We start from the raw sequence: 25272 nt of genomic DNA on the forward strand, positions 1-25272 counted from the left end.
TGCTTTCAATGCTACCCATGTGCTGATGGCTCAAACCATCTCTCCTGGCCCAGACTTTGAAACATCAACTTGGGAATCCAAGGCTGCTCTCCAGCCAATGTCTGATGGGCGGCTGAAGCTTGTCACATACCGTGCACTGAACCTACCCACGGTTCTAGCCAGTCCCTAATTTGCTACTTCATCCAGTCCCTCAGACTGAAGCTTTGGATTAGCCATGGTTCTGTCTTATTCATCCAGCAGACAAACTTCTGGAAGACCCTGCTGGTTCTCCCTTCACTAAATCCAGAGCACGCTATCGCCTTAGGAAGCAAAAGGAAAGATCTCCAACAACGTGAGACCATTTCCTGGAGCACCAAAACGCAGCTGTAAGAGTTTTTCTTTCTTAGAAGAACACTGATGACTAACTTCAATTTCTCTTCTTTCCATGTCGCATTACTAAGGGCAGCATGGAGAGCAGGAGCAGGCCTGCCCAGTACACAGCACACAGCGCCTGCTCTATCTGCGGACAGGCTGACTACGTCCACTGGGTCATCCGAGGTAGCAGCTACAGGGTTAGCCTCCTGGTCAGCACGCTGCCCACTAACACGCTATGCAACTTCTAGAAAAATAAGACCTCGTTATTAAGACACTGGCAAGCAGTGGGGTCCACTGTACTCAGAGCTGCATGGACCGAGTTTTTGCTTTGGTGGTTGCAATGTGGTTGAAGGGATCAGAGCCCATACAGCTGCGAACTGCCCTGCCGCCAAGTGTGGGACTGACGCATGTTATTCTGGCCACAAGCCAGGACACTTACCCTTGTAGAGATGTATGGATGTGCTGGCATTTTTCCTTCAAAACTGCAAAAATGCCTGCACAGAAAAAGAGAGCTTGATGGTACTTCAGGACACTTGTCTGTAGCAGCTCCTGAATCCCCGAACTGTCCAGCCCCTTACTTGGAAGTGCTGGGAATGTTGTGGGTGTGAGCACTCTCAGCGGTACACACCTTCAGGCCTGGGCTCTACCTGATGTCATCACTGGCTCCTTCCCACTGTGCTGCTTATTGTCAGCGTGAGCAAAGATGATGGCTTCTGAACCAAATGCAAGCTCCTGGCCTCCTCAAGAGTTACACAGGCTCAGCTGAGATCACAGGGCACACACTTCCTGCTCAGCTCTTAACCCAAAGCCAGTGGGCAGCACAGAGATTTTCTGCGATGTTTCCCTTCTATTCAGGGAAAGCATGAGACACATATCTGACCTCGTGAACTGACACTGCTGGGGATTCAGGAGTGCCAGCCAGGTAAGGCCTCTCCCTTCCTGTCACTTAAGTTTACTCGTTATTAGTGTGCACTGGGGTGGGGTCATGCACCACTGCACACGTGCGGCGGTCAGAGGACAATGTTGTAGAGATGGTGTTCCACCACCGGTGTGTGGGTTCTGGGGATCTAACCCAGGCTACGTGGCACGCGCCTTTACCTGCCGAGCCATCTTGCCAGCCCACTCTTTGGTTTTAAGGCTGCACTGTTGCAGTAAAAGGCCTCTCCCTAAGCTCTCAGTTAACTTTTTATGGCAAAGTAAAAAGTTGTTTGCTGACAAACAGGTTAGCATGGATTAGTTGACACATCAAATGCTGAAGGGGAAAACAACATCCAGTAAGGCTCAGTTCACTTCAGCTAACTTTCCAAATGCTAGAAGCCAAATGATGGCATTGACCCAGGTCCCCACCTTTCCTAGCCCCATGCTCAGAGTTAAAGCCCGACACACAGTCCCGCGGCAGGGGCAGCTTCTCCACTGCCACTGCCCCACAATGTCAGGCAGGAGCGAGTTTACCCATCTGAAATGCTGGGATGAGGCGTGGTTTGAATCTTGGTGTTTTAGACTTTGTGGCATTTCATGGACCACCTGTTGAATTTTAAACACCCACTTAAAATTCAGATACTGGTTTTTGTATTAAGGACACTTGATTTCTAAAGTAATTTAGACTTCTGTCTGGTAAATAATCTTCTTTGGCTAAATCTTCCAGAAAGCAAGATGCTATCACAGCCAATAGAACAAGCCTTTACATGGCCATACCTGGATTTTCCTCCATGATATTGAGGGCTTCCATGGCGGCCGCAGCCAGCAGGGGAGGCAATGAGGCTGAAAAGCAGTATCCTTGGCCAGAGAGCCGCTATGGAGAAACAAAAGGACAGACGTGTTCTCTCTCTGGAGAGACTGTACAAAGGCACCAAATGCCCACACCACCCCAAGAGCACTCACTGCACCACCAGGGGAGCTACGCCACTCTCATAACAAGACCAAGATGCTTTCTTAAGAGGTGAGGAGTCTGCATGTCTGCAGACACTTTGAGCTAGCCTTTAAAAACAGGTTTTAAAATAAAAACTGTGCAATAAACTAGGAGCTAAGTCTTGTATGGAAGCTGCATTCTGAAGTAACGGTGGGGACAAGGGTCTGCGACTGCGCGTCACTTCTGAGAAGTGTCACCTGATGGTCAACCACGAATGAGCGGCCGCAGCAGAAGCCCCCCACAGATGCGAGCGCGTTCTCCATGTTAGCACTGATAAGGTCGATGTCGTCAATCTGCAGGAAGAGCAGAGCGCCCGTCACAGACAAGCCCCTCTGAGGATGGGTTGTTCTCACTGACTGCTTGCACAGTCACAGTCACCTCCGCCCTACCCACATGCACCCGTTGCTGTCGCCATGCATTTAACTGCATGAGGTAGCACTCTGTCCTCCTTTCTCTGAGGCAGTTCAGTGCTGAGCGCAGATAACATCTCATTCTGGAAGAAGGGTACCCTGCAAGTCTACCCCAGGGTTGTCGGCGGGGCAGCCATCTCCAGCCTGGGGCACTAGGGGCTTAACCCAGAGCACTTGGCCACTTTGGCTCCATTTCCATGTGGGGAAAGGAACTGGGCCAATGGTATTCAACTGTTTGGGGCTTTTAGTAGCTTTGTTGAAGCCATTCTCTGTGGTTTTTTGACAGCATGCATGCATGGCAAAATTATGCATCAAATATGGACACATATACCGCCACCTACACAAACACACATACATATGGCACAGTTATATGTGTGTACGTATGTAAGTACAATTGTATGCACTTCTTCAAATCATATGGAGAATTTTAGATACTAAAAATGTCTTTAAAAGGACTAAGGAAGTCCTTTTCATTACTTCTGTTTGTGCGTGGGGTCTTTCTGTTGGCTCAAGAAGGCCTGTTTCCCAACTGCTGTAACTGCAGGCATGTGCTACCATGCCCAGCTACGGAGGCAATCCTTGGTGATCTTCAGAAATGTAATACAAAAGTAGCTGCTTCCAGAAGAGACACAGGAAACCAAGTTCAACACCCTAGCCCCATCCTTGGCAACAAGTCCAGAGGGAAGATGGCGTCCTGATTGGGCTCACCAGATCCACCCAGAAATCAAAGCTCTGAGCCCAAATGGGAAACAGTTCTTTCTATGAACAGGTTTCTTACAGGGGGAGCTTCCCCAGTGAGAACTCACACTGATCCCATAGTGCTCAGTGACTCCTCGCCCGTGTTCACCAAGGACTCCAAATGAAAGGCTTTCCTCCAAAAAGATTCTTGCTTTATATTTGTATTTTAGTTTAACCTAGTGTTAAAAAGACAAAAACAACCAAACTTAATACTATCATTATTAGCAACATATAGAATATGTTTTGAAGAAAAAAAAATTAAACTTGTAAAAGTACTGACAGGTGACCCTCAATATTTCTGAATTCCGTATTTGCAACTTTACCTATTTGTTGAAATCTGTGACTCCAAAATCAACATCTACCCATTCATCCTTCAGTCACTCATGTGTGGAGTGGTGAAGACACAAGTGAGCTACCTGCCAATGGGTGCTCCCAGCTGAGGCAGGGTCACTGTTCTCTGACCAAGTGCTCTTCTCATAGCACCACTGTACATTTTCACACCATAGAGCCTTGGCCAGAGACGCTGCAGTTCACACTGGCTCTGCTGATGTGTCTTTTAGTACTCTTAGATGCAGAAGGCTGAGAAATACCTCCTGGAAAAATATGCACTGGAGAAACTGCCTGCAGCACGAGTTATAAGGCTGTGTGAAGGAATCAACAACATGAACTAGACAGAACCACATACAAGCAAGCTAAGTCCCGAGCTCCCAGGGGCAAAAGCTGTCCTTCCCTCTGTTGCTACGCATGGCACCGCCACAGAATGCATGAACAGTGAACACTAAGAAGCAGCTGTCTTTTTATATCTAAACGACCCAGGCTAGTAACAGGCAGCATGATGCTAAGACACGTATGTGCACAGGCATACAACTTCTGTTAAGTGTTTGTCTGACTATATGTAAAACCTCCTGGGAAATATATTTTTTTCTCAGCAGTTGTTTTAATCTGGACCCACAGAAATGTTAGAATATAAAAAATGTTTTATGTTTATTATCACAGCTCCTTAGTCTGCTTTCCTCTGACTTTTATTCATTAATTTACTTTTTAAGAGCAGGATCTCACTCTGTAGCCCAGGCTAACCTGCACTGGCCTAAAACTTATGTTGATCCTCCTGTGAGTCCCCTCAGCACTAGGACAGACATTGCAGGCACAGCATGGATGGCTTGTTTTTCTGTCATCAGGCTTATATGAAAATCTTTTTCAGTTTTGTTTTTTTTTTTTTAAACAGAGTTTCTCTGTGGAGCTCTGGCTTTCCTGGAACTTGCTCTGTTTCTGATCATCACTGTTAGATGGGTGGGTGACAGTGGTTATTTGTCATTGGAAACACTAAGTTAAGGGACAGCTCACCTTTCAACACTGACTTTTCCTTCCTTAACAGGAATGAGAGATCAAGTTCTAAAAAGCATGTTTACAAAATAGTAACAATAAATCAGCACTTGAAGGGAAACAGTGAAAGAAGATTGAAATCCAGGCCAGACCCTAACTTGTACTACATCATCTTTCCATAGTCAGCACTCCATGGTCAGCTGCCAGGTTTCCTGTATTTGTTCCACCTTGTCCCTGGGAAGTGGCCTGTAACTGTAACCCAGTAAAAACCAGCTCTAGGCTGGCAAGATGGCACGTCGGCTAATGCCTACCTACCTCAGTACAATCCCAGGACGCCCATGGTGCAAGCTGTCCTCTGACCTCCACACATGCACAATGTGGCACAGGTTAATTACCCATGCCACAGAAATAAATATACCAAAATGTTTTTAAAACCCTACTGTAGTAAGTTTTGGCTTATTGCCCCCCCCCCCCACTATCCTGTCAGCCTCTGACACCCTCACAAAAACAGAACAATGAAGAAAAATACATCACTTGACTCAGCAGTTAGGATTCACATAATATCCTCAGAAGTAGTGAAAAGCTTTACAGGTAACCCATGAAACCTTTCGTTTGAGTCTTTATTCAGCTAATGGACTCCTGGACCAACGCAAGTGTTCACTGGACAGAAGCCAATATCCAAAGGAGCACACTATCAGAACTTCGGAGAAAATGTAGGCACGTCCCAGCTGGTTAGACACTTTTGAGAAAATCAACAATCTGTCCCATAAATACAGTCAATGCATTCAGGAATGAGAAAGAACGTTTTCAGTCTGCTGGAGAAAACCCGCAGAAAATGCTCAGCAGTAAGAGATAAAAAGGTTCCCCTCAAGTCAAAGTGTCTTTTCTCACCACTTCTAAGCAACATGGAGGGATCTCTACCCAGAGAAAACAAGCAAGGGAGAAAAGACAAGAGAAAGAGTAGAAACTTGAGGGAGAAGAAAAGTCTATTTACAAATGACATGGTTCTTTTGTTTTATGAGACAGCATGTCATACAGCCCAGGCTAGTCTTGGAACTGCCATGTTCTGAATGAAGAACCAGCCTGCCTCCAACTTAGGCTTAAAAACCATCTTACAGTAAAGACAAACTAGGCTCATTCCTGTTTATGATGAGGCTTCTATTTCTCAAGGACTGGGCTATGTCCCACCTGTAATGTTAACTTCAAATGGTTTTGTATTGTCTACTCCAAGAATGGCAATCTGTCTTTGTTTCAAAAGATGTTTATAACCATCTGGAAACCCTACCTTTACAAAAGGTTACATGAACACATACCATATATTGGTATGCTCACCTTGCAATCATGTCTTTTGTTTCAGGAGCCTATGTAGGACTAATATGCATGCTTATGTTCCATTCCTGTAGTCCTGCCTATTTTGCCCACCAAATCACCATTTGGAAACTCTGTAACCCTGAACATGGCCTTAGGGGGAGGCAGCCTGTGGACACAAACGAGAAAGCCTGTTTCAATTAATTGCTTGCTTTAGTTAATTTGGCTGTGATGACTTGGGTCAGTGGTCCTTATTCCATTTTGGGAATTAACAGCACCTGAGGGTGATCTTGAGCTTCTGATCCTCCTGGACACCATGCCTTACTCAGACATGATCATACATATATATATGAGACATCTATAGTACATAATATATTAAAACAGCATATTATTCCTCTGGAATGCATGAATTTTATGTTTTGGTATGTTTTTAGTACATAAAATATAACCAAAGATAGATATATAAAAATGGTTATATTCCTGTAAATTAGCAGTGAATGATCTAAAAAGGAATTTGAGGAGACAATTCCATTTAAAACAGAATCTAAGTCTCAGATACTTAGTGACAAAGTTAATGCAGCAGTGAAGCTGTGGCCAGTAAGGCTGACTAAGGGTCAAAGGGAATGGAACCTACCCACAGACTGAAGCCTTACCCAGTGAGATGGCCCTAACTGTGAACCGACACACGAAGCCACAGTGGATTCCAAGATTCAAACAGAACTGATGGGACCTAGACACTGACAGAATCTTGAAAAGCAGCAGTAAAGTTGCAGAACTCATGCTTCCTGCTTCTAGAGCCTAGGACTAAGTTACAGCAATGACACAGATAGCACCGACAGAAGAACTGACAGGACACAGATGGGTGACTAAAGCCCAGAGTGCACACTGATCCCTGTGAGCTTAGACAAGGCACCTCAACAATAGAAGAGAAGCTGAGCAGCCATGCTTTGCAGTGTAACACACAAAATGTTCACCTGGACAGAAACCAAGGTGAAAGAGGGAAACTCAACTTTCAGAAGGAAACAAAGGAGAGATTTTATGTAGCTTCAATTACAAAAACTTTTTAAGAAATGACACCAACAAAACAAAACAAAAACTATGAACAACAAAGAAGGCAAACTGCACTTTATCAAAATTAAAAACTTTTTTTGGTGTATGTGAGATGGTCTTACTGTATATCGATGGCTGCCTGGAATTCCTTATGTAGACCAAATTCACTTGGATCTATCTGACTCTGCTTTCTGAACACTGCGATTAAAGAAGTGCATCACCAAACATGGAAAAAACTTAAAAAGTTTGTATATCAAATATCAGTATTAAAAAAGTGAAACAACACAGAGAAGCCCTATATCAAAAAACAAAAACAAACAAACAAACAAAAAGTGAAACAAAGCCCACACAATAGGATGAACTATCTGAATCCCATATGTGATGTGATTCAGGCAGTTTTCAGATCACATAAAAACATAACTTAAAAAAAAGGCAGACAAGTCAATGAAAAACTTGGCAAAGCACTGGAATGGCCGTTTCTCGGAAGCAGACCGTCACCGAGCACAGGAAAACACTAGCGGTTGTTTGGGGAAACGTCAACACCGACCCTGGTGAGGTGCCTTCAGACTCGCTAGGGTCGCTAACACAGAGCAGCACAAAGACGCGTGGTCATGTGGCCAGTCTGGGGCCTCTGCTCAGTGCAAGTCCCCACAAAGGAGACTTCAGAGAGAACCTCAGGCTGTAAACACAGACTATCACACCACCCAGCACACTGCTGCTCACACACAAGCCTCCAGAAGACATTTGTGTATGAACACTCACAACAGATGAGACAACCAGATGCTACGAGCAGACCAGTGCACGGCCAAACCCACACAAAGTAACAGCATGTCAAAGGAATGGATGTGTTTCATAACAGCATGGGTGGGTCTAGAAGATCCCGCCAGCGAAGGAAGCCTGGTACAGAGAGTGTGCCGTTCACACAAGTGCGCAGAGCAAGCAGAGCCACAGAGCCAGTCAGACTGGTGGCTGCCAGGGGCAAAGGGAGGGTGGGGGTGCTGACAGTGACCGCTGAGCAGAACAGGGTCTACTACGCACTGGAGCTAGGCGGAGCTGACAGCTGCACAGGGCTCACACTGCTCTATGTGCTGTGCACTTAAAATACATTTCACCATGATGAGAAAAGTTGCAGGGGCTGTGGTTTCCGAAAATAGTGCATTGCTTTTACTGTTAAAGGCTCACACATATTACATATTTTCATTTACACAAAATTCTACAAAGGTTAAAACTAATCTATAAAAGCAGAGAATACATGAGTGGTTGCCTGGGGCCAGAGATGGGTATGAGGGAACTTTCTGGAGTAACACAAGTATCCTGTACCCTGATTGTGCTGGTGACAGAGCATACCCATACACATCTAGCAGGATGTAGCCAATCGTACATCATACGTACTTAAGTGTGTGCATTTTGCTTGTCAATTTTGTCTCAATAAAATTTGTTTTTAAAAACTAAGGATTTGGAGCCAGAACCAGACATTTCCTGTAATCAGGCAAGACTTCCAGTGGACAGACTGGGCCACCAACCCAGTCACAAACCTTCAACCTACATTTGCCCTACCTACAAGATGTGCTGGGTTAAAGGTGGTGCACAAATTGTGGGAATGGCCAACCAATGGCTGGTCCAGCTTGAGACCCATGCCCTGAGAGAAAGCCCATTCCTGAAACTGCCTGGAGGGCCAGGAACCAGAGGCTGGATAGCCCTGGGGCCTAGGATAGAACCAAACACAAATGGCAAAAACAAACAAACAAAAAAGTCAATGAAAAGATTCCTAATGATAGTCCACTATGCTCATAGACTGGCCACTATACTCAGACTGGCATCTAGCCCTACTGTCACCAGAGAGGCTTCACCCAGCAACTGACAGAAACAGATGCAGGGACCCAAAGGCAAACATGAGGCAGAGCTTGGGGAATGCCATGAAAGAGGGGAGGAGGGATTGTAGGAGCTGGAGGGGTGAAGGACACCACAAGGAAACCCACAGACTCAAGTAACCTGGGCTCACAGGGGCTCACTGAGACTCAACTGTCAGTCAGGGGCCCTGCATGAGACTGACCTAGGCCCTCTAAACATGTTACTGCTATGTAGCCTGGTCTTCATGTGGGACTCCCAACAGTGGGAGCAGGGGCTGCCTCTGACTGTTGCCTGGCACTCAGACCCTTCCCCCCTACTGGGTGGTCTAGCATTAGTAGGAGAGGCGATGCCTAGTCCTATGGCAACTTGATAGGCCATAGGAGGCCTGCCCTTTTCTGAAGGGGAACAGAGGAATGGGGGAGAGGATGAGAGGAGGTGGGGGGAGGGACTGGGAGGAGAGGAGACAAGGGAAACTGAGGCTAACTGTAAAAAAAAAAAAAATCCCACTAAGTATTGGTTACTCTTTGAAGGCAGCAATGGCCATTAATGTTACTGACTTTCCTAATGTAAGAGCATTATGATGTGGTATACACACCATGCTTTTGTTGCTGTTGTTATTAGTTTAACACATATCTACTTACTTATCCATGCATGCGCGTAGAGCTGAAGCACAGGGGGTTGGCTCTCTCATTCCACCCTGTGGGTTCTCAGGTCAGGTCTAACACAAGCACCTGCGCTTGCTGCACCAGCTGTGCCCCGGGTACCACACTTTAAGTGTGGTAACAGTGGAAGGTCTACCTGCCAGATAGCCAGTGGGCTGCTCACCAGTTCTGGAAGAGGGCAGATGGTTCCGGTGTTCATATACAGGCCTTCCACAACGATGAACCGCCGAGTCACACGAGCCTTTCGAGGATTCTTTGAAAACAACCCCCCAAAACCCAGGCGTCTTAGTTGTCATAATTCCAAATATAAACATTATTCCCAAGAACCCGCACCTCATAAAGGATTTATGTAAAAAGGCAAAACAGGCCATAGTGAATTAAAACTCAACCCCTGAGAGCCTATTATTTTGACAGGAACACTATTGAGAAGCAGCACTTTCCTTTCTTGGCCAGTTTTCAGTTCACAGCATCAGCCGGGCGCCCTCAACACCACTGGAGGCACTCTGACAATATTTAAACAGTGTCCCAGCCCCACAACAGTTGGGAGAAAGCCCAGGGAACCTAAAGACGGAGCACAAACTCATGGGTGAGTTACAAGGCAAAACTATTCAAAACTACACAGCTAGGATTTCCCTTTCAGTGTAAGAGGAGACACATAGATGTACAAGCAGTGAGATGTTGATGATAATATTATGAAAGAGTCATGGTGTGTGTGTGTACATTATACTACTGTATTTTCCCCTGCGTGCTGGCAATCTGTAACCTTCCTCACCGTTGCTGACCTATCAGTGAGTCAGGTAAAATCTAAATGTGACTTGTCTGATCAAATCCAAGGTGGCGGACCAGAGCGGCCTAATTCAGACAGTATGCATCTGTGGACACCTTGTGTCCAGAAGGCCACTAATCTATCACACCTGAGAACCTAGAGACACTGCAGGTGTGATAGACTGAAAAATACTGAGACCAGACATAAAACTCATCCCCACCTTCCTCTTCGAAGACTTCTTGTGTTCCAATTATTAATCTAAGAATGCCTCGAGGGTATTTTAGGACCCAAGGGCACTGTCTGCAGAGAAGCACTTCTGCTCTGTGGAGGTATGAATCATAGTCTTCTTCAGCTCACAGGTAAACGCTTTCAAGATGGTAGCACATATCTGTCAGGATCACTGGTGGAAAGAGGCCACCTGCATTTCAACACACAGCATCCTGACATCTCCCTTTTAAAATGTCCTGTTCCCTTAGTTTCTGCAGTGCTTCCTTACACTGAGTAAACAGGCACCATTCAAGTACCTGGCTAGGAATTCAAAATATGCAGTAGAAGAGCCTTAGGATGAACAAAAATATATGGAAGAATTCTAAAGATTAGTCAATCTACGCATTGGTAACTTATCTTTTTTTTAGATTATTTATCTACATACAACTTTTTCCAAAATCAGGAATTTACTGTAGTAATTTTAATATCTGATTTAAAAAATACTACATTGTGGTCATTTCTAGTTTTATCAAAACATAGTTTTATTTTGTTCTTTTAAAAGATTTGTTTTCATTTTGGGTGTATGAATGCTTTGCCCCGCATATACATATGGGCACGTGTGCAGTGGCCAAAGAGGTCAGAGACTAGTCAGACACTCTGGAAATGGAGTTACAATGCTGCAACCTGAATCTCAGTCTTCTGAAGAAGCAGGTAAGTGCTCTTAGCCTCGGAGGCAGCCATCTGTCTCTCCAGTGCTTTAACATGGCTTCACTGGAGACACCGCTCTTACAGACATACTGTTCTTACCATTCTTTTCCCCCCCCCTTTGGCTTTTGAGACAGGGTTTCTCTGTGCACCCCTGGCTGTCTTATAACTCAGTCTGTAGACCAGGTTGGCCTTGAACTCACAGAGAGCCGCCTGCCGCTGCCTCCCAAAAGCTGGGATTAAAGATGTATGCCACCACCACCTGGCATACCTCACCATTCCGAGTGCTAGAGGCAAGCCACTGCCTTGGTTTTGATTTTTACACTGCATTATAACTACAGGCCAATTTTTGATGTAATTTCTAGAGACAACATCTCAAGTAAGGAGATATTTATAAAAATAAGATGTGAAGTTATTTAATAGCTACCCCTGGCAGGAAAATGAGATATAAATTACTTAGTAAAAAAGTGAAATTAAATTTCTAAGATACATAATTTTCTTTCTGATTGTTATCCATAAAACCTCTATAGATTATAAATCTTATGAAAACACATAAAATCTGAGTACCACATCTCCACCATCTAGCCAAGAAAGAACTCCAGCAGACTTGTTCCTTGGTCACACTTTCCAAAACAGTATTTATTCTGGTGGCCGGGATCTAGTGTCTGCTCACAGAATTAACCTGTGGGGCAGTCTCAACCTCAGAACTCCTTTCGCTTTTCTTAATCATGTAAATACGGAACACTGGGTGTCAGCGTGCTGAGCATACTCATAAAGGATGGATCTGCTGCACAGGCTGACTCCTAAACAAAGATGACAGACTTCTAAATGAAGAATGCAAATATTTGGGAAACTAAAAATAACAGAGAACCAAAGGCGGCGGTGAGTGTTTTCCTTAGTCGCTCTAGCGGTGGAGAAGTTCCTTGGTCAAGTCCACCTGAAGGCCTTCCAAGACACTCCACACCTCACAGAGTCCTGCTGCAGAGCCACAGAGCAGCTCGACCTTTCCCAGTCACACTGCCTGGAAGGTAGCTGTAATCCTCTCAATGACGCTTTCGCACATGCTTCCTCGGCACTGGTCTCCAATCACGATGTAGGGAGACACTATCCATCGCCACCCCTAGGGGGCTCAAGGTGCCCAGGCCTTCCCTCTAGAGGGTGGCTGTTCCCACAGCAGCTGCCTGAGCTTCAGAAGGCTTAGGATCCAATTAGGTATATTCTGAATTGAATCCATGAGCCTCCTGTACTGTGGAGCTGCCATGCAGAACTCGGGGCACCGCATCTCCTCAAGGGCAGGCTGCTGCTCTCCCCTCAGCCCCCATGGAAACACTGCCTCGACGACCCCCAGCCCCCCAAATATGACAAGGCTCTTCAAGCCAAAATACATTAAATAAGGAGAGCCACCCTTGCTGAATATCCAAATGTGATCCAAAGGCAGGTTTTCAATGACAAATTACCTTTCATCTATAATTTAGCAGCTTAGGAAGTACAAAGGGCTGCATAATTCTCTTTAGAAGGACCATACCTTTTGGTCTTCAATCTCTTGTTCTCTCAGCAGTCGCTCCAAGTCAGCTGTGTCATTGTGTTTAAACAACTTAATGTCACTGCGTGATGCCTGCAGTCCTTTCTGGATAGCAAAGCAGGCTGCACTGTCCCTGCAAGGGGCGAGAGGCACTAAATTGGGGTGAAAGAGCATTGTCAATATTCTCAGGAGAATGCCTGCTTTTGTAAGCTAGCCAGCCTCCAACTGTTTACCTGAAAGACAGTACATAGAAAGTGTTTGAGCGCTCACACAGAACTGTTTGCTCTTCCCTCAGCAAGTTCTTTCCGCATGGCTACATTAATCTCTTCCATGAAGCACAGCTAGCCATATCCTGACCTCTGTGAACTCAGGACACACGCAGAGGGTGGTATCAGCACTCATGCTCCTCTTGGGTGGTATCATGCTCCTCTTTGTAAGAGCTTTGGGAAGCACCAGCGGTTTCACTGTCAGGGCATCTGCCACCTGACTCACCACTTCAATGCTCCAGCACAAGGAAACACTGGCATTTCAGCTGCAGGCAAAGTATCTGGAAGAGCACCTGAGCACAGCCAAGCCGCAGAAAACCCAGTCTGACCTCACCCACAGCTGAGATGAGTGAAGAGCTTAGACTTTGGCCTTTCAAGAGCTATTATGATGACCTTGCCTTGCTCCCTATGAACAAAACTTCAACCACACCTGGTAACAACGAAGTGTCCAGACATTTCCAGTTGGTTGCCATCAGAGGAAAACCAGGACTGTCACCATCACCCAGCATCAATGAAGAAACTCTGACCCTGGGTGCCGAGCTGCCGCAGGGCCTGGGATTGACAGGTGCCCTGGCAGGAATGGCAGCAGCCTTCCACCTTCTGTTCCCCAGTGTCAGAGAAAGCAACCCGAGCACACGGTACCACAACACAGTAATCTGCAAAGTTCATGCTCCAGAAACAGAGTTGAGTCAGAAGGGGGAAATCACCATGTTTAAGTTTAGAATTTTACCACACTTATAGCTCCCTTGGGGCACATATGATCTGTGGGCAGCAGGTTGGACATGTCAGTACAGACTGGAGCCGTAGACATGAAAATGCGTGAGTTCCACCTGAGGATCACTTCCATCAAGTATCACTGCTAAGGTGACAGCACTCTCAATGACGAGCAGTGTACTCAAAGCCACCAGATAACAATGCCTCAGTGGGCAGTCACCAGCGAATCTTGAACAGGTGAACTAAAACAGAAGCCTGAGCCAACAGCAGCTGCAGAGAATCTTACAGGGATAGCACTCTGAAAAAGAAAACGGCCTATGAGATACACTGTGGATCAGAGGGGAAGACTCGGTGCACAGAAAGATGTAATAAAAACGAGTCCATGCATGTCAGAGAGAACCCTGCAAAGAAGAGTGGCGAGACCTAGGAGCTCCATCAAGTGATCTGACCTCTGTGTGGAGTCACAAGAGAGGGGAAAGATACTGGAACTGCAAAATGACACAATAAGGTCGCCAAAACTCTGAAGGCAGCGGGCAAAACTCAAACAGATAAGGCCAAATGAAAAGTCACAAGATGTGCAGTGAAGCACATAGCTTCTGCGGGTCCCTGCGGCCGGCAATGCCTGCAATACCGGACTTGGTATAAGTCATTTAGCATCTGTCTAGGTGGGCAAGGGATTGTCTTTTCCCATTGCACAGTGGCCCAAGCCTCCATTCATGGAGGTACATAAAGAGGCATATAGACACATAACTTCAGATAGCTGGACAGGAAAAACCTAACACAGAAATGACAGGTCTGAGGACAGGGACATCCCTGGTAACAGAGGCTGCCTGAGTGTGTGAAAGACCCCTGTAAGAGTCAGGGTCACCAATGCCAGGTGTGCTGCTCATGGGCCATGAGGCCACTTCTACCTTGGTCCATCTAGAACAGGTGTGCCCAGTGAAATGCAGGTTTGGGGCCTCACAGTGCCACACAGTCTGGCATTGTTGACAGCCACAGGTATGCCCAGAAGGCTGAGTACATCCATCTGCAGTGATTATGCCGTGTTGAACAGAATCCTGCACAGGGCCTGACAGTATGCCAGTGACTATGAGGACAAGATTTCTGGGCCTATGCCTGAGGCTTGGGAAACTCCTTAGCATTTCTAGGTACTCCTGAATCATCCCTTCACAAACCACCAACTATGGGTTTGAGAAGACCTTGGGCTTGGGTTGCCCTCTAGTGCTGAAAGAGTGTCAAGACAACAGTCCATTTCTGGTAAACCTGCCTGGGGTCACCATGCCAGTTCTTGAAAAACAGGCACCAGTAAAGGAGCTCTGGGTTTGACCAGCCACGGCTCCTTCTGTGCTCACATGATGTTTCACTCCAAGCCCCCGAAGCGCTTTCAATAACTAGAACGTTGGCATAGGAGAGCTGGCTCAGCTGTCAAGAGCACTGCTGCTCTACAGAGGACCCAGGTTCAATTCCCAACAGAACATGGTGCCTAGGGACCACACCTAACTCCAGTTCTGGGGGATCTGACATCCTCGCCTGACCTCTGTGACCTCTGCACACACATGGTGCGCACATATCTACATACAGACAAAACACACATTAAATCAAATCTTAAAAATGAAACAAAAACCTGTGTCAAAATAAGGTGCCAGCAACTGACCCCACAGTGATCAGGAACTCACAGGAGGACTCACAGCAGCAGTTCTAAGGAAACCAAGGAGCACAGAGGAAGCGGGATAAACTTCTCAGTACCCTAACACAGAACCCTGCCAGAAGGAAACAAACATAAAATTCTCTGAGCTAGAAAACAAGACCAAAAGCACAGTAAGTGAAATTAAAATGTGCAGGAGGCCTGAACATCAGAAAAGTCTAGCTCAAGACAGAACCACTGAGCTCAGAGATAGACTACTTGCAAATATTTATCTGGAGGGAAATGAAGAGTGAGGAAGATAGCTCACAGCAGCTCTAGGACAGCAATAAAGAGCAAATGTCTAGGCCAAAGTGGGTAAAAAGAATCTGAGAACACCTACAGGATAGAAAGCTTCCAAGCAAGAACAGAAAACTTCCCTGAGAGACAGCTACAAATCCACAAGTACGAGAAGGTCAAAGGTCATGACAAGTCAGGTTTAACTCAAGACTTCCTCGAAGCACATCAGAATCAGGCTCTTAAAGGTAAAAGATGAGGTACTCAAGGTGTCCCAATTAGTCTCATAGCAAATTTTCTACAGAAACGTTGATCCAGGAGAGAGCAGTACAGGTTCTCAACTTGAAGGAAAAACTAAAACTCCAGAAACCTTCAATAAAAACTCTACATGAAGCTCTCATTTAGAAATAAAGGTGGTTTTGGTCCTGAAAAACAAATGAATGAACAGATGAACAAACAAACAAAAAGATCAAACTCCACATGACTGATGATTCTTTTGCCAGGCAGTGATGGCTCACAGCTTTAATCCCAGCACAGGAAACTCAGACGCAGGTGGAACTCTGAGTGCAGAGGCTAACCTGGTCTACAGAGCCAGTTTCAGGACAGCCAGGACTCCACAGAAACACCCTGTCTCAAAAAACAACCCCCCAAAAACAATACAGACCAAAAAAAAAAAAAAAAAAAAAAAAAAAAAAACAAAAAAAAAAACAGCAACAACAAAAACAAAACAAGAAAGGAAAGAAATGAAGGTGAGGGAAAGATCCTCCCAGACAAACAAAAGCAGGAAGAATGTGTCTCCTCCCTGATCTCCTGAAAAACTGTGCAGGGGATAGCTCTACACATGAAGTAACGAGTGAAACAACTCATGTCTTCAGCATGATATAAAACTCAGAACAAAAAACCCTGAAATCATTACTGTTTTACTAGCTGGGGATAACACAGAAAAATATAAAATATACCCTCAAAAAGGTAAATTTAAATTGTAGAGATACTCCAGCGGCTCAGGTGCTTGCCTTGCTAGGATGAGGATGGGAGCAGGATTCCCAGCTCCCATGTAAATGCCACCTGGAAGGAGAGGAGCTCCACACAGCAAGCTGTCTAAGGAGACCAACCCTAACAGTGAGTTTTGGGTTTGACTGAGACCCTGCCTCACTGAATACGGTAGAACAATCCAGGCTGGTTTCAAATGTGAACCTTGGGCCTCCACATACATATCCACACACAAGCACACACGAAAACAGAAGGGAAACATTTAAATGGGCAGAAGGAATGCAAGAGCAGCTTTCCTTACTAGTGTGTCTTCTTTCTGTTTCTCTTCTTTTGTTTATGATGTTTACGTTGCAATCATTTGAAAACAGCTTGTTAAAGTGAAAAGACGTTTTTTGTAAACCTCATGGTAAATGCAAAGATGCCAGTAACTGCTGACACCAGCTGCACAGCCAGCTGCTTTCACCTTGCAGGAAACAGCCACACCATGAATCCAGGGAATGCACTTGAGTTTCCAGCTTTGCTGTGGAGTCAGATTGATGATTTGAACTTTATGTGTATGATGTTTTTCTGATCATATATATGTGCATGACACGTGTGCCTGGTATCCAAGGAAGCCAGAAGAGAGTATCAGAAACCGTGGAACTAGAGTTACAGTCGTAGGCTGCTATGTGGGTGCTGACAGCCAGCCTGGGTCCTCTGCAACAGCCACTGCTCTTAAGCACTGAGCCATGCCCCTGCCTCAACTCCTATAAGCTTAGAGAACAGACCCGGAGACTAAGAAGGATGGGTAATGAGCATGTGACCTTGTGATCATGACAGGGCCACAGAACTGACAAGGAACGAGGTGGAAAGCCTCATTTGGGTATCAACAAGAACAATCATAGTACTAGGAGAGTGAATTCTCCACTGTCAAGCATCTTTTCAGTGAGGGTCTCAAGCTCTTGCTTGGAGAAACCAAACATTCAAAAACAAGACAGAGAACCCAGAAGATTCCTTTTTACTTTAGGCAGGTAACTTCCAACACACGACCTGCTGAACCTGGCAGCGCAGTGCTGTTTCAGAAGGAATCTGGTCCGCGTAACTGAGGCACTTACACGAAGACAATGTCTCCTCTTTTCGCATAGGCAGGAATCGCACTGGCTATGGTGGAAAATCCATACGAGTAAATGATGGCTTCTTCCGTCTTCATAAATTTTGCCAGACGCTCTTCCAAATCCAGATGGACATCTAGTTTAAGGAAGAAGTTAAAACAGTCAAACAGTCTTGTACTTCTCTGTCCTTTACTAACAAATGATAAAAAGCACACAGTGGTTTAACTACTGGCCCTTGCACTTTATAGAGAGAATGAGAATTGAAAAATAATTATTTATTCTTGCTGCATGTATGTGTGTCTCTGTGTGTGTGTTTGTATGTACATGATAGTCCATGTGTGGAGGGTAGAGGACAATTTATGAGAACTGGCTGTCTCCACCCAGTATTTTAGTTCTGGGGATCAAACTCAGGTCTACAGGTTTGGCAGCAAATGAGTTTACCTATGGAATCACCCCATCAGCCCCTGAAATAGAAAAAATAAAAACAAAAACAAGAACCAAAAAACAAAGAAAACTCTAGAAGATTAAAAGAATCTGGACCACAAAGTTCCTCTGAGACTATGAACTGGAAATAGTTCCCTATCTCCAAACATGGCAGATGGATACCTCAACTCAGCTACAGACTTGTTTGCTTCCAGTACCAGGAATGGTTATATCTAATCAAGTTGTTGGCCAAAGGGATTCCCTCAGAACTGCCAAATAACCTAGGCTGTTGCCAAGACTAGAGGCTGTTCTCCACAAACTGACAGAAAGGCCCCGTTGCTGAAGATAACACCTACACAACTCACAGGACACAAAGAAGTCCAGCTCGTGTCTACACAGAGCCTCCACCCCTGTGTTCTAGCATCTGTGATACAGGAAGTTTCTCTGCATGCTTTCAGAAGAGAAACACAAACACCAAGCCAGCCACAAACCCTCTAATCTACACTGCTGTCCTCACGGAAGATCTGCTAGCACCACGGGGACACAAAACTAGCAGAGTAATCAACCAATAGCAGATTTGACTAAGGCCCCTTCCACAGCTTAGAACCCCCACACAACACTGCTTGCAAGACCAAGAACCAGACGTTCTGCTATACTCAAGGTCAAAATCTTGCTCAGCCATCACCAGAGAAGCCTCCTCCTCAGCAGATGGGAACAGATATGGAGACCTGTGTGATGGCTACTCTGGGTTGTCAACTTGACTACATCTGGATTGAACTACAATCCAGAAATGAAGGGCAAATCTGTGAGAGATCATTTTTGCTTGGTTGGAAATGAGTGAATTCACTTCTAGCCTGGACCTTTGAGGTAGGAATGCACACACATTTGATCGGGATTTTGAGCTGGGAAGATACACCTTTAATCTGGGCTATGCCTTCTGCTGAAAGCCTATGTAAGAACATGGAAGAAGCAAGCTTTTGCTCCTTGTCTGCTTGCCCTAGCCTTGGTAGCACATAGATCCCTTCCCTGGCATTGGAGCTACTTCTTTGAGATTCCAGCGTACACTGAAATGAAGAACAGCTGAGACATGCCGCCTTGTGGACTTAGCAATTACTGAAATTTTGGACTTTCTGCTCACAGCCAGCCACTGTTGGATTAGCTGGACTACAGCCTGTAAGGCACTCCAAAAAATCCCCATATATATGTGTGTGTTTGTGAATAGATATATACATATGTATATACATATGTACTCTATATGTATGTATCCAGACATAATACAGAGTGAGAGAAACCTTAAAACAATAAGTCCTAAGTGTGATGTCTCTATCAAATCGGCCCCTTGGGACTAAGGGAATCTCACAGAACAGGAAGGAGAAAGAGTGTAACAGGAGATGGAGGACACCAAGAAAACAAGGCTCTCGAAGTCCCCATGCTCAAAGCTCATATGAACTCACAGAGACTGAGGCAGGCTCTGATTCTTGTGCCTTCTCTTGGGTTCTATTTCTACAGTTTCCCAATTCTGGTGTGTTAGTTTTTGTTTTATCCTGCTCTATTCTACTCTACTCTATACTATTCATATTCTTCATATTCCTGTTTGTTTTCTAATGAGAGACCAAACAGGAGTGGATCTGGATAGGAAGAGAAACTATAATCAGGTTATATTATGTGAGAAAAGAAATCTATTTTCAATAAAAGTGAGAAAAGAGAATACAGGTATAACAGGATAAATTCTAATACTGAGATGACATATTTAGGCACTCTGAAATCATGGCTCCTTGTAGCCTTTCAGATCAGCCTGAGCCTTTAACTCACGCCCAGAAGGAAGGGTATCAGTCTTTGGGGACAGCCCACCAGCACCTGGCTCAGTCTTAGAGCTTCAAAGTCCCTTTAAAATTAGGCATTCTGAAGGAGAACTGGATCCTTAAACACCCTTTACCCTGTCCACTACAGTGATGGTCACGCCTGGAGGACCAGATTAGCTTCACCACACACTCTGTGCAAAGAGCACTTCCAGCACAGGGAGGGGAGCTGGGGCGAGGAGAGGAGTAGAAGCAGATTTGTTCCAAAGCAGTGGAGGAGGAATCAGGGTGTGTCAATGTAGAGTACAGTGGGTAACGGCAAGGACAAGGCTTCTTCATGTGAGGAAGGGTAGAAAGTAGCAATAGCAGATCCCAGGTTAGCTAGAGTCCCTAAAAGGTCCTAGAATTTTGAAAATAAACAGCAGATTCCATTTCAAACAAGCAGCGACAGAGCTGGCTTGTCCACACTCACTGGTCACAATGTCTAGGGCTCCCAGCACTGTAAGGAACAGAAATACACTGCCAACTGGCCACAGCCAAATCACAGCTAAGTCCTTTCCTTACATCAACATGACATAAATGTGGCTTTCAAACAACTAAGCTTAAATTCATCAGCAAGTCCTAGCTCCATGTCATGAACACACAGAGCCTAGGACAGGTGGCTGCCAGCTTCTAGAGAAATGGCACCAGGAAAAGGTTCAGGGGAAATGGCCAGAAAGAGGAAAGCAAGAAGGACTCAATAGTGGCTTATCCCCAGCCTGCTAAGCAAAGGTTAGTCTGAGGCGTGCCCCCTTCCCTGCTCCACTAGGGTCCTCAGCATCATGGCCTGTGCCTCTCAGGTCCAGACAAAAGACCCCTTCAACTCCAACCCTGCCTCTGGCTGGGAGTCTACAGGGTGGGCTGTCCAGGCCGGTCATGGTGATGAACTGCTCTCCTCTGAGATCTCCTTTTCAGAACACTAAGCAGTCTGTCACACCATGCTTTGGAGGAAGGTGCAACATTTTTACTAACGCTGAGAGGGCTTCTCAGCTCTCCAGACTCCTGTCACTGGTGATGGACGAGAGTGAGAAGTTAGACATACCATGGCTTGTACCAGGGCCTTAGAGGAAGACCCTCAGCTGATAGAAACAGTGTGTCAGAGCATGTGCGTCACTGTGTGCCCAGATGTAGAGAGCATTCGAGTCACTGTGTGCACCAAGGACCATCACACACAGGGGCAGAGAGCATGCATGCCACTGTGTGCACTAAAGACCACTCACACACAGCAGCTGCAGCATACTGGGTTGAGATAAATCAGTGTCTTGCCTACGCCCCAAAGTTTCAGAAACTGTGGACTTCCTTCTGTCAAATGCACAGATTTGGCTGGCATCAGTCTTGCAGAGCAGGTTCTGGAATGGGCTAACATGTGAGAGTGCAGAACCCGTTTCTCTTGATGCTGGCTTGTGAGTGAACACACTCCCACCCAAGGGAGGGGACAGCAGGAAAAACTTCCAGGTGCTGTTCTGTGACAGGCCCTGTCCTCTGTGTGTAGATCCACCCAGGCCAGGAGGCTCTAAGTTCAAATGGAGCAAAACTCAAGAGCTACATTTTATGACTCGCTCAGCAGAGACAGGCGAGCACTGGGTGGTCTGTGTCCCACACTCCGTAAAGCCTTCAGGACACTCCAGTCCTTTGTCAAACCTCACCAGAACCGAAGACAGGAGGCCTGACCGCTCAACCGTCCCAGAGCTCAGGCTGCAGCCAAGCCCTCAGGCTGGGCACCTCTCATCGGGTGTACACCCAAACAAGTGTGAATCTGTTTCATGCCTCGCAATACCTCCTCTGACAAACATGGAACAGCCACACCTTCCTCCAAGGGCTGCTGGGAGGACATGCAATTTAACATAATAAAACACTCAGAACTGTGCCCAGCTTTGAAAAAGACTGTTCAGTTAACCAATATCTAGGAGAAAAGGTTTCACTTAGAAAAAGAAAATCGGGTTATCCCTTACCTTCTAATGAAGTTATGTGAATTTATGGTAGTTAAAGTTTATTTTCCATAGTTCACTTGTCCAGCCTCATTTATAATGAGGAAACAGCAACTCTCCTTGTTCGTTTTCCAAAAGCTTATAAAACCAACGTCAAAACAGTTCAAGTTCAAGGTACCACATTTTCTGTTAAGAACTTTCTAGTTTCATGTAAATCCTATTCTTTGCTTTTTTGGGTGGGGGTTTGAGCCAGGGTTTCTCTGTGTGGCTGAATTTATCATAGAGCTTGCTCTGTTGATCACGCTGTCCTGGAACTCAGAGATCCACCTACTCTGCCTCTGGAGCGCTGTGATTAAAGATATGCGCCACCACTGTCCCGATAATAAATAGTACTAAAGAAACAAAAAAGCAAAACAAAACAACCCCAGGCTACTGAGAAGGTTAATAGGTAAAGGCCCTTGCTGCTAGACCTAGTGAGCTGAATGGTCCCCGGGACCTACACGGTGGAAGGCCAGACCTGACTTCTGTGAACTGCATCCTACCCTCACAGGAGCTGTGACATATGCCCCTCCCCACACACAAATAAATGATTTTGTTAAATTTCCAAGATAGAGGAAAAAGTAGCTTTGCTACCTTGGAGGCTGGGGCAAGAAGATTGCAAGTTAAGGCCATTCTGGACAGGGCTGGGGATATAGTTCAGTAGTACAGTGCTTAACCAGCATGCACAAGGCCCTGGTTTCAATTCCCAGCAACACACACACACAGGCACGCACACACTTGCACTCACACACACTTTTCCTGAGGACAACAGTGCTTATATATTCAAATGTCATAATGACTGTTTCCACATTCAGGATCCCATGTGATTCTTACGAAATGCTCTGAGCTATGTGCCTGAGGATTGCTCCCCACAGCTACAAAACTAGGATCTTATGACCACCAGAAAAGCATAGCCAATCCAGGAGTCTGAAGAACACGTGTTCTTCCTGGTCCTCAATGGCACCCAGCTGCCACTCCTCCCACACAGAGAGGGCGTTTGCAGACCACCCACAGGAGACTCCCTGCCGGCTCCAGACCAGAACGAAATAGTCACTGAGCCTACCACAGAGTGATGTCTTTTAACTCAGGGTAAGCCCCAAAAGCCAGAGGAGTATCTGCTTCAGACTGCTCCCAAGGCAGAAGAGGCTAGCACAGAAGTGCGGCTTCCACATACCCAAACCAGGTAAGTGCTGGAATGGATAGGCACCAGCACACCACCCTGAACACACAGGCTGATCACCACGAAGTGAGACATGTTCTTGGCTCCAAACCACACAGAAGTGGGTGGGAAACACTCCAATCATGACTCTGTATTGACATTTAAACCACAACTAACAACACGTTATCTGTAAAAATGAGTACATTTGCTGTGTGGTTTCCTTGAGACATGCATGTGTGTGCGCTGACCACTACTAGAACGTGCCACTTAGTTCTCTCTGCCAGACTTATGTGAGGAAGCCCACACCACCCACATTTTACACAAACTTTAGCTTGGTCACTGCTCCACTGTCTTTCTGTTACAGTAATTGGTGGAAAAGAATTTTAAAAAATTATTTTGTCCTTACACGTGTGTTTGTGATACAGGAGTTCATGTGTCATGAGGAGAGGTGACTTAAGGATCAGTTCTGCCTTCCCACCATGTTTGTTCTAGGGATCTAGACTAGGTCTCTGGGCTTAGACCAGGTCTCGAAGGCCTGGGAGGCTTTAACAAGTAGAGTTACTTCTGTTATGAGAGGTTTACGCTCATTATCTACAAGTTAAGGGAGGCTCTAGAAGAGGGAAAGAGCTTTGAAACAGATGCCCAAATGTTCACCAAGGAGAAGAGATCATATTAAAAGCAACATCTGTGGGCTTGGGGAAAGAAACTCTAAGACTTCAGCTACAGTGCAAACAAACACAACAAGGAGAAAGAGGGCCCTCACATCTGCCTTAGGGCTCAGTGCAAGTGTGCCTGCTATGCGCTTGCATGCTCAGAGGTCTGAAATCAGCCTGGGATGACTCCAGCATATTGCTCCGACTTGTCTGAGTGCTAAAACTCCAAGACAGGTCACTATAAATTACTCAAATAATTGCTTCCAGTATAAGGAGGAAACCCCCAACCAACCAAACAGAAAAACCCTGCTAGAAAACAGAAAAGGTACAGATGTAAGGGATACATGTGCGCACAGAGGAAACAGGCTGACAGGTGAGCACTGCTGAGAAGGAATGAGCCAACCCGCCCACTACACAGCGGCCTGCCGCACATGGGCCTGCAGCGCTGGCCAACTGAGCTTTCACTCACGGTTTTAGGACAGAGGGAGTGACTGGCTTATAAAGTTATTTGTGTGTACTTCTAAACCCATATTTTCGAGATATGCCTCTGGTGGCTATTCAGACATCCAAATAATGAACTCCAATTTAAACCTAAAATATACTCATTTGTTGGGCTAGGGTACAGCTCAGTGGAGAAATGTATGCCCAGAACACACAGGCTGTGTTTTGACCCTAGAGTCACAAAAACCCAAACACTTTCTTATCAACATTAAAGCACAGTGCAATCTATCTAAGAAGCTATTTGTCACCGATACCTGCTTGGGCAAAAAAACCCCCAAAAAACAGAACAACCTTAACAAAACAATGTCCCCAATGGATGTCACTTGTGTATCTGCCATACTCTAGGGCAGGTGCCATGGCCAGGTGTAACTGGTGAACTCAAAATAAACTCTTTTTTAGGGAGTGGGGTGCGCTTTTTTATTCTGTTTTGCTTTGTTTAGGCATTTAAAAAAATCTTTCCTTTTTCTTTTTTTGAGAGAAAATGAACATGAACTTGGGTAGGATCTGGGAGGAGTTAGAGGAGGAAATATGATCAAAATATATTATACAAAAGTTTTTTAAATTAAAAAATTTGGAAAGGAAAGTAAATGAAAATTAGATCACAGAATGTATAAAACGGTTTTATTTTTGCAAAAACAGGAAAATGTGGCTATATGAAAGTCATCTGCATATGCTTCAGGAAAGCAGGGATGACAAGAAATGACTTTTTGAAGGCGAAGCCGAGGCTCCCAGAACGGGGACAGGTTGAGGCCTGGAGTCTGAGCCTGTACTGCACTCAGGGAGGAGCACTAAGTGAACAGCATGTAGTTCACTGTTGTTTTCGTCTCATTTTCTCTGGGAATTTTAGGCTTAAAGTCCAATCACTCATCTCATTTGTTTTAGCAACAATCAAGGCCACGTCACAACTAACAAGAAAGCAGTTTCTGGGCCACAACTAACAAGAAAGC

At 45.5% G+C, this 25272-nt stretch overlaps 1 protein-coding gene across 1 annotated transcript in view; it reads right to left on the reverse strand.

Moving 5' to 3' along the window:
- Positions 1–25272, reverse strand: part of Sptlc1 (serine palmitoyltransferase long chain base subunit 1) — a 43437-nt gene that overhangs the window by 8396 nt on the left and 9769 nt on the right. The window contains exons 6-12 of the mRNA XM_055595156.1: positions 17788–17920; positions 12809–12938; positions 9769–9858; positions 3480–3587; positions 2461–2556; positions 2050–2146; positions 794–848 (exon numbers count right to left, since the gene is read on the reverse strand). Coding sequence (XP_055451131.1) covers positions 794–848; positions 2050–2146; positions 2461–2556; positions 3480–3587; positions 9769–9858; positions 12809–12938; positions 17788–17920 — 709 coding nt within the window. The remainder of the gene's footprint in view (positions 1–793; positions 849–2049; positions 2147–2460; positions 2557–3479; positions 3588–9768; positions 9859–12808; positions 12939–17787; positions 17921–25272) is intronic.

This window comes from Psammomys obesus, unplaced genomic scaffold (assembly GCF_907164565.1).
Source record: "Psammomys obesus unplaced genomic scaffold, mPsaObe1.curated_primary_1811, whole genome shotgun sequence".
Taxonomy (NCBI): Eukaryota; Metazoa; Chordata; class Mammalia; order Rodentia; family Muridae; genus Psammomys; species Psammomys obesus.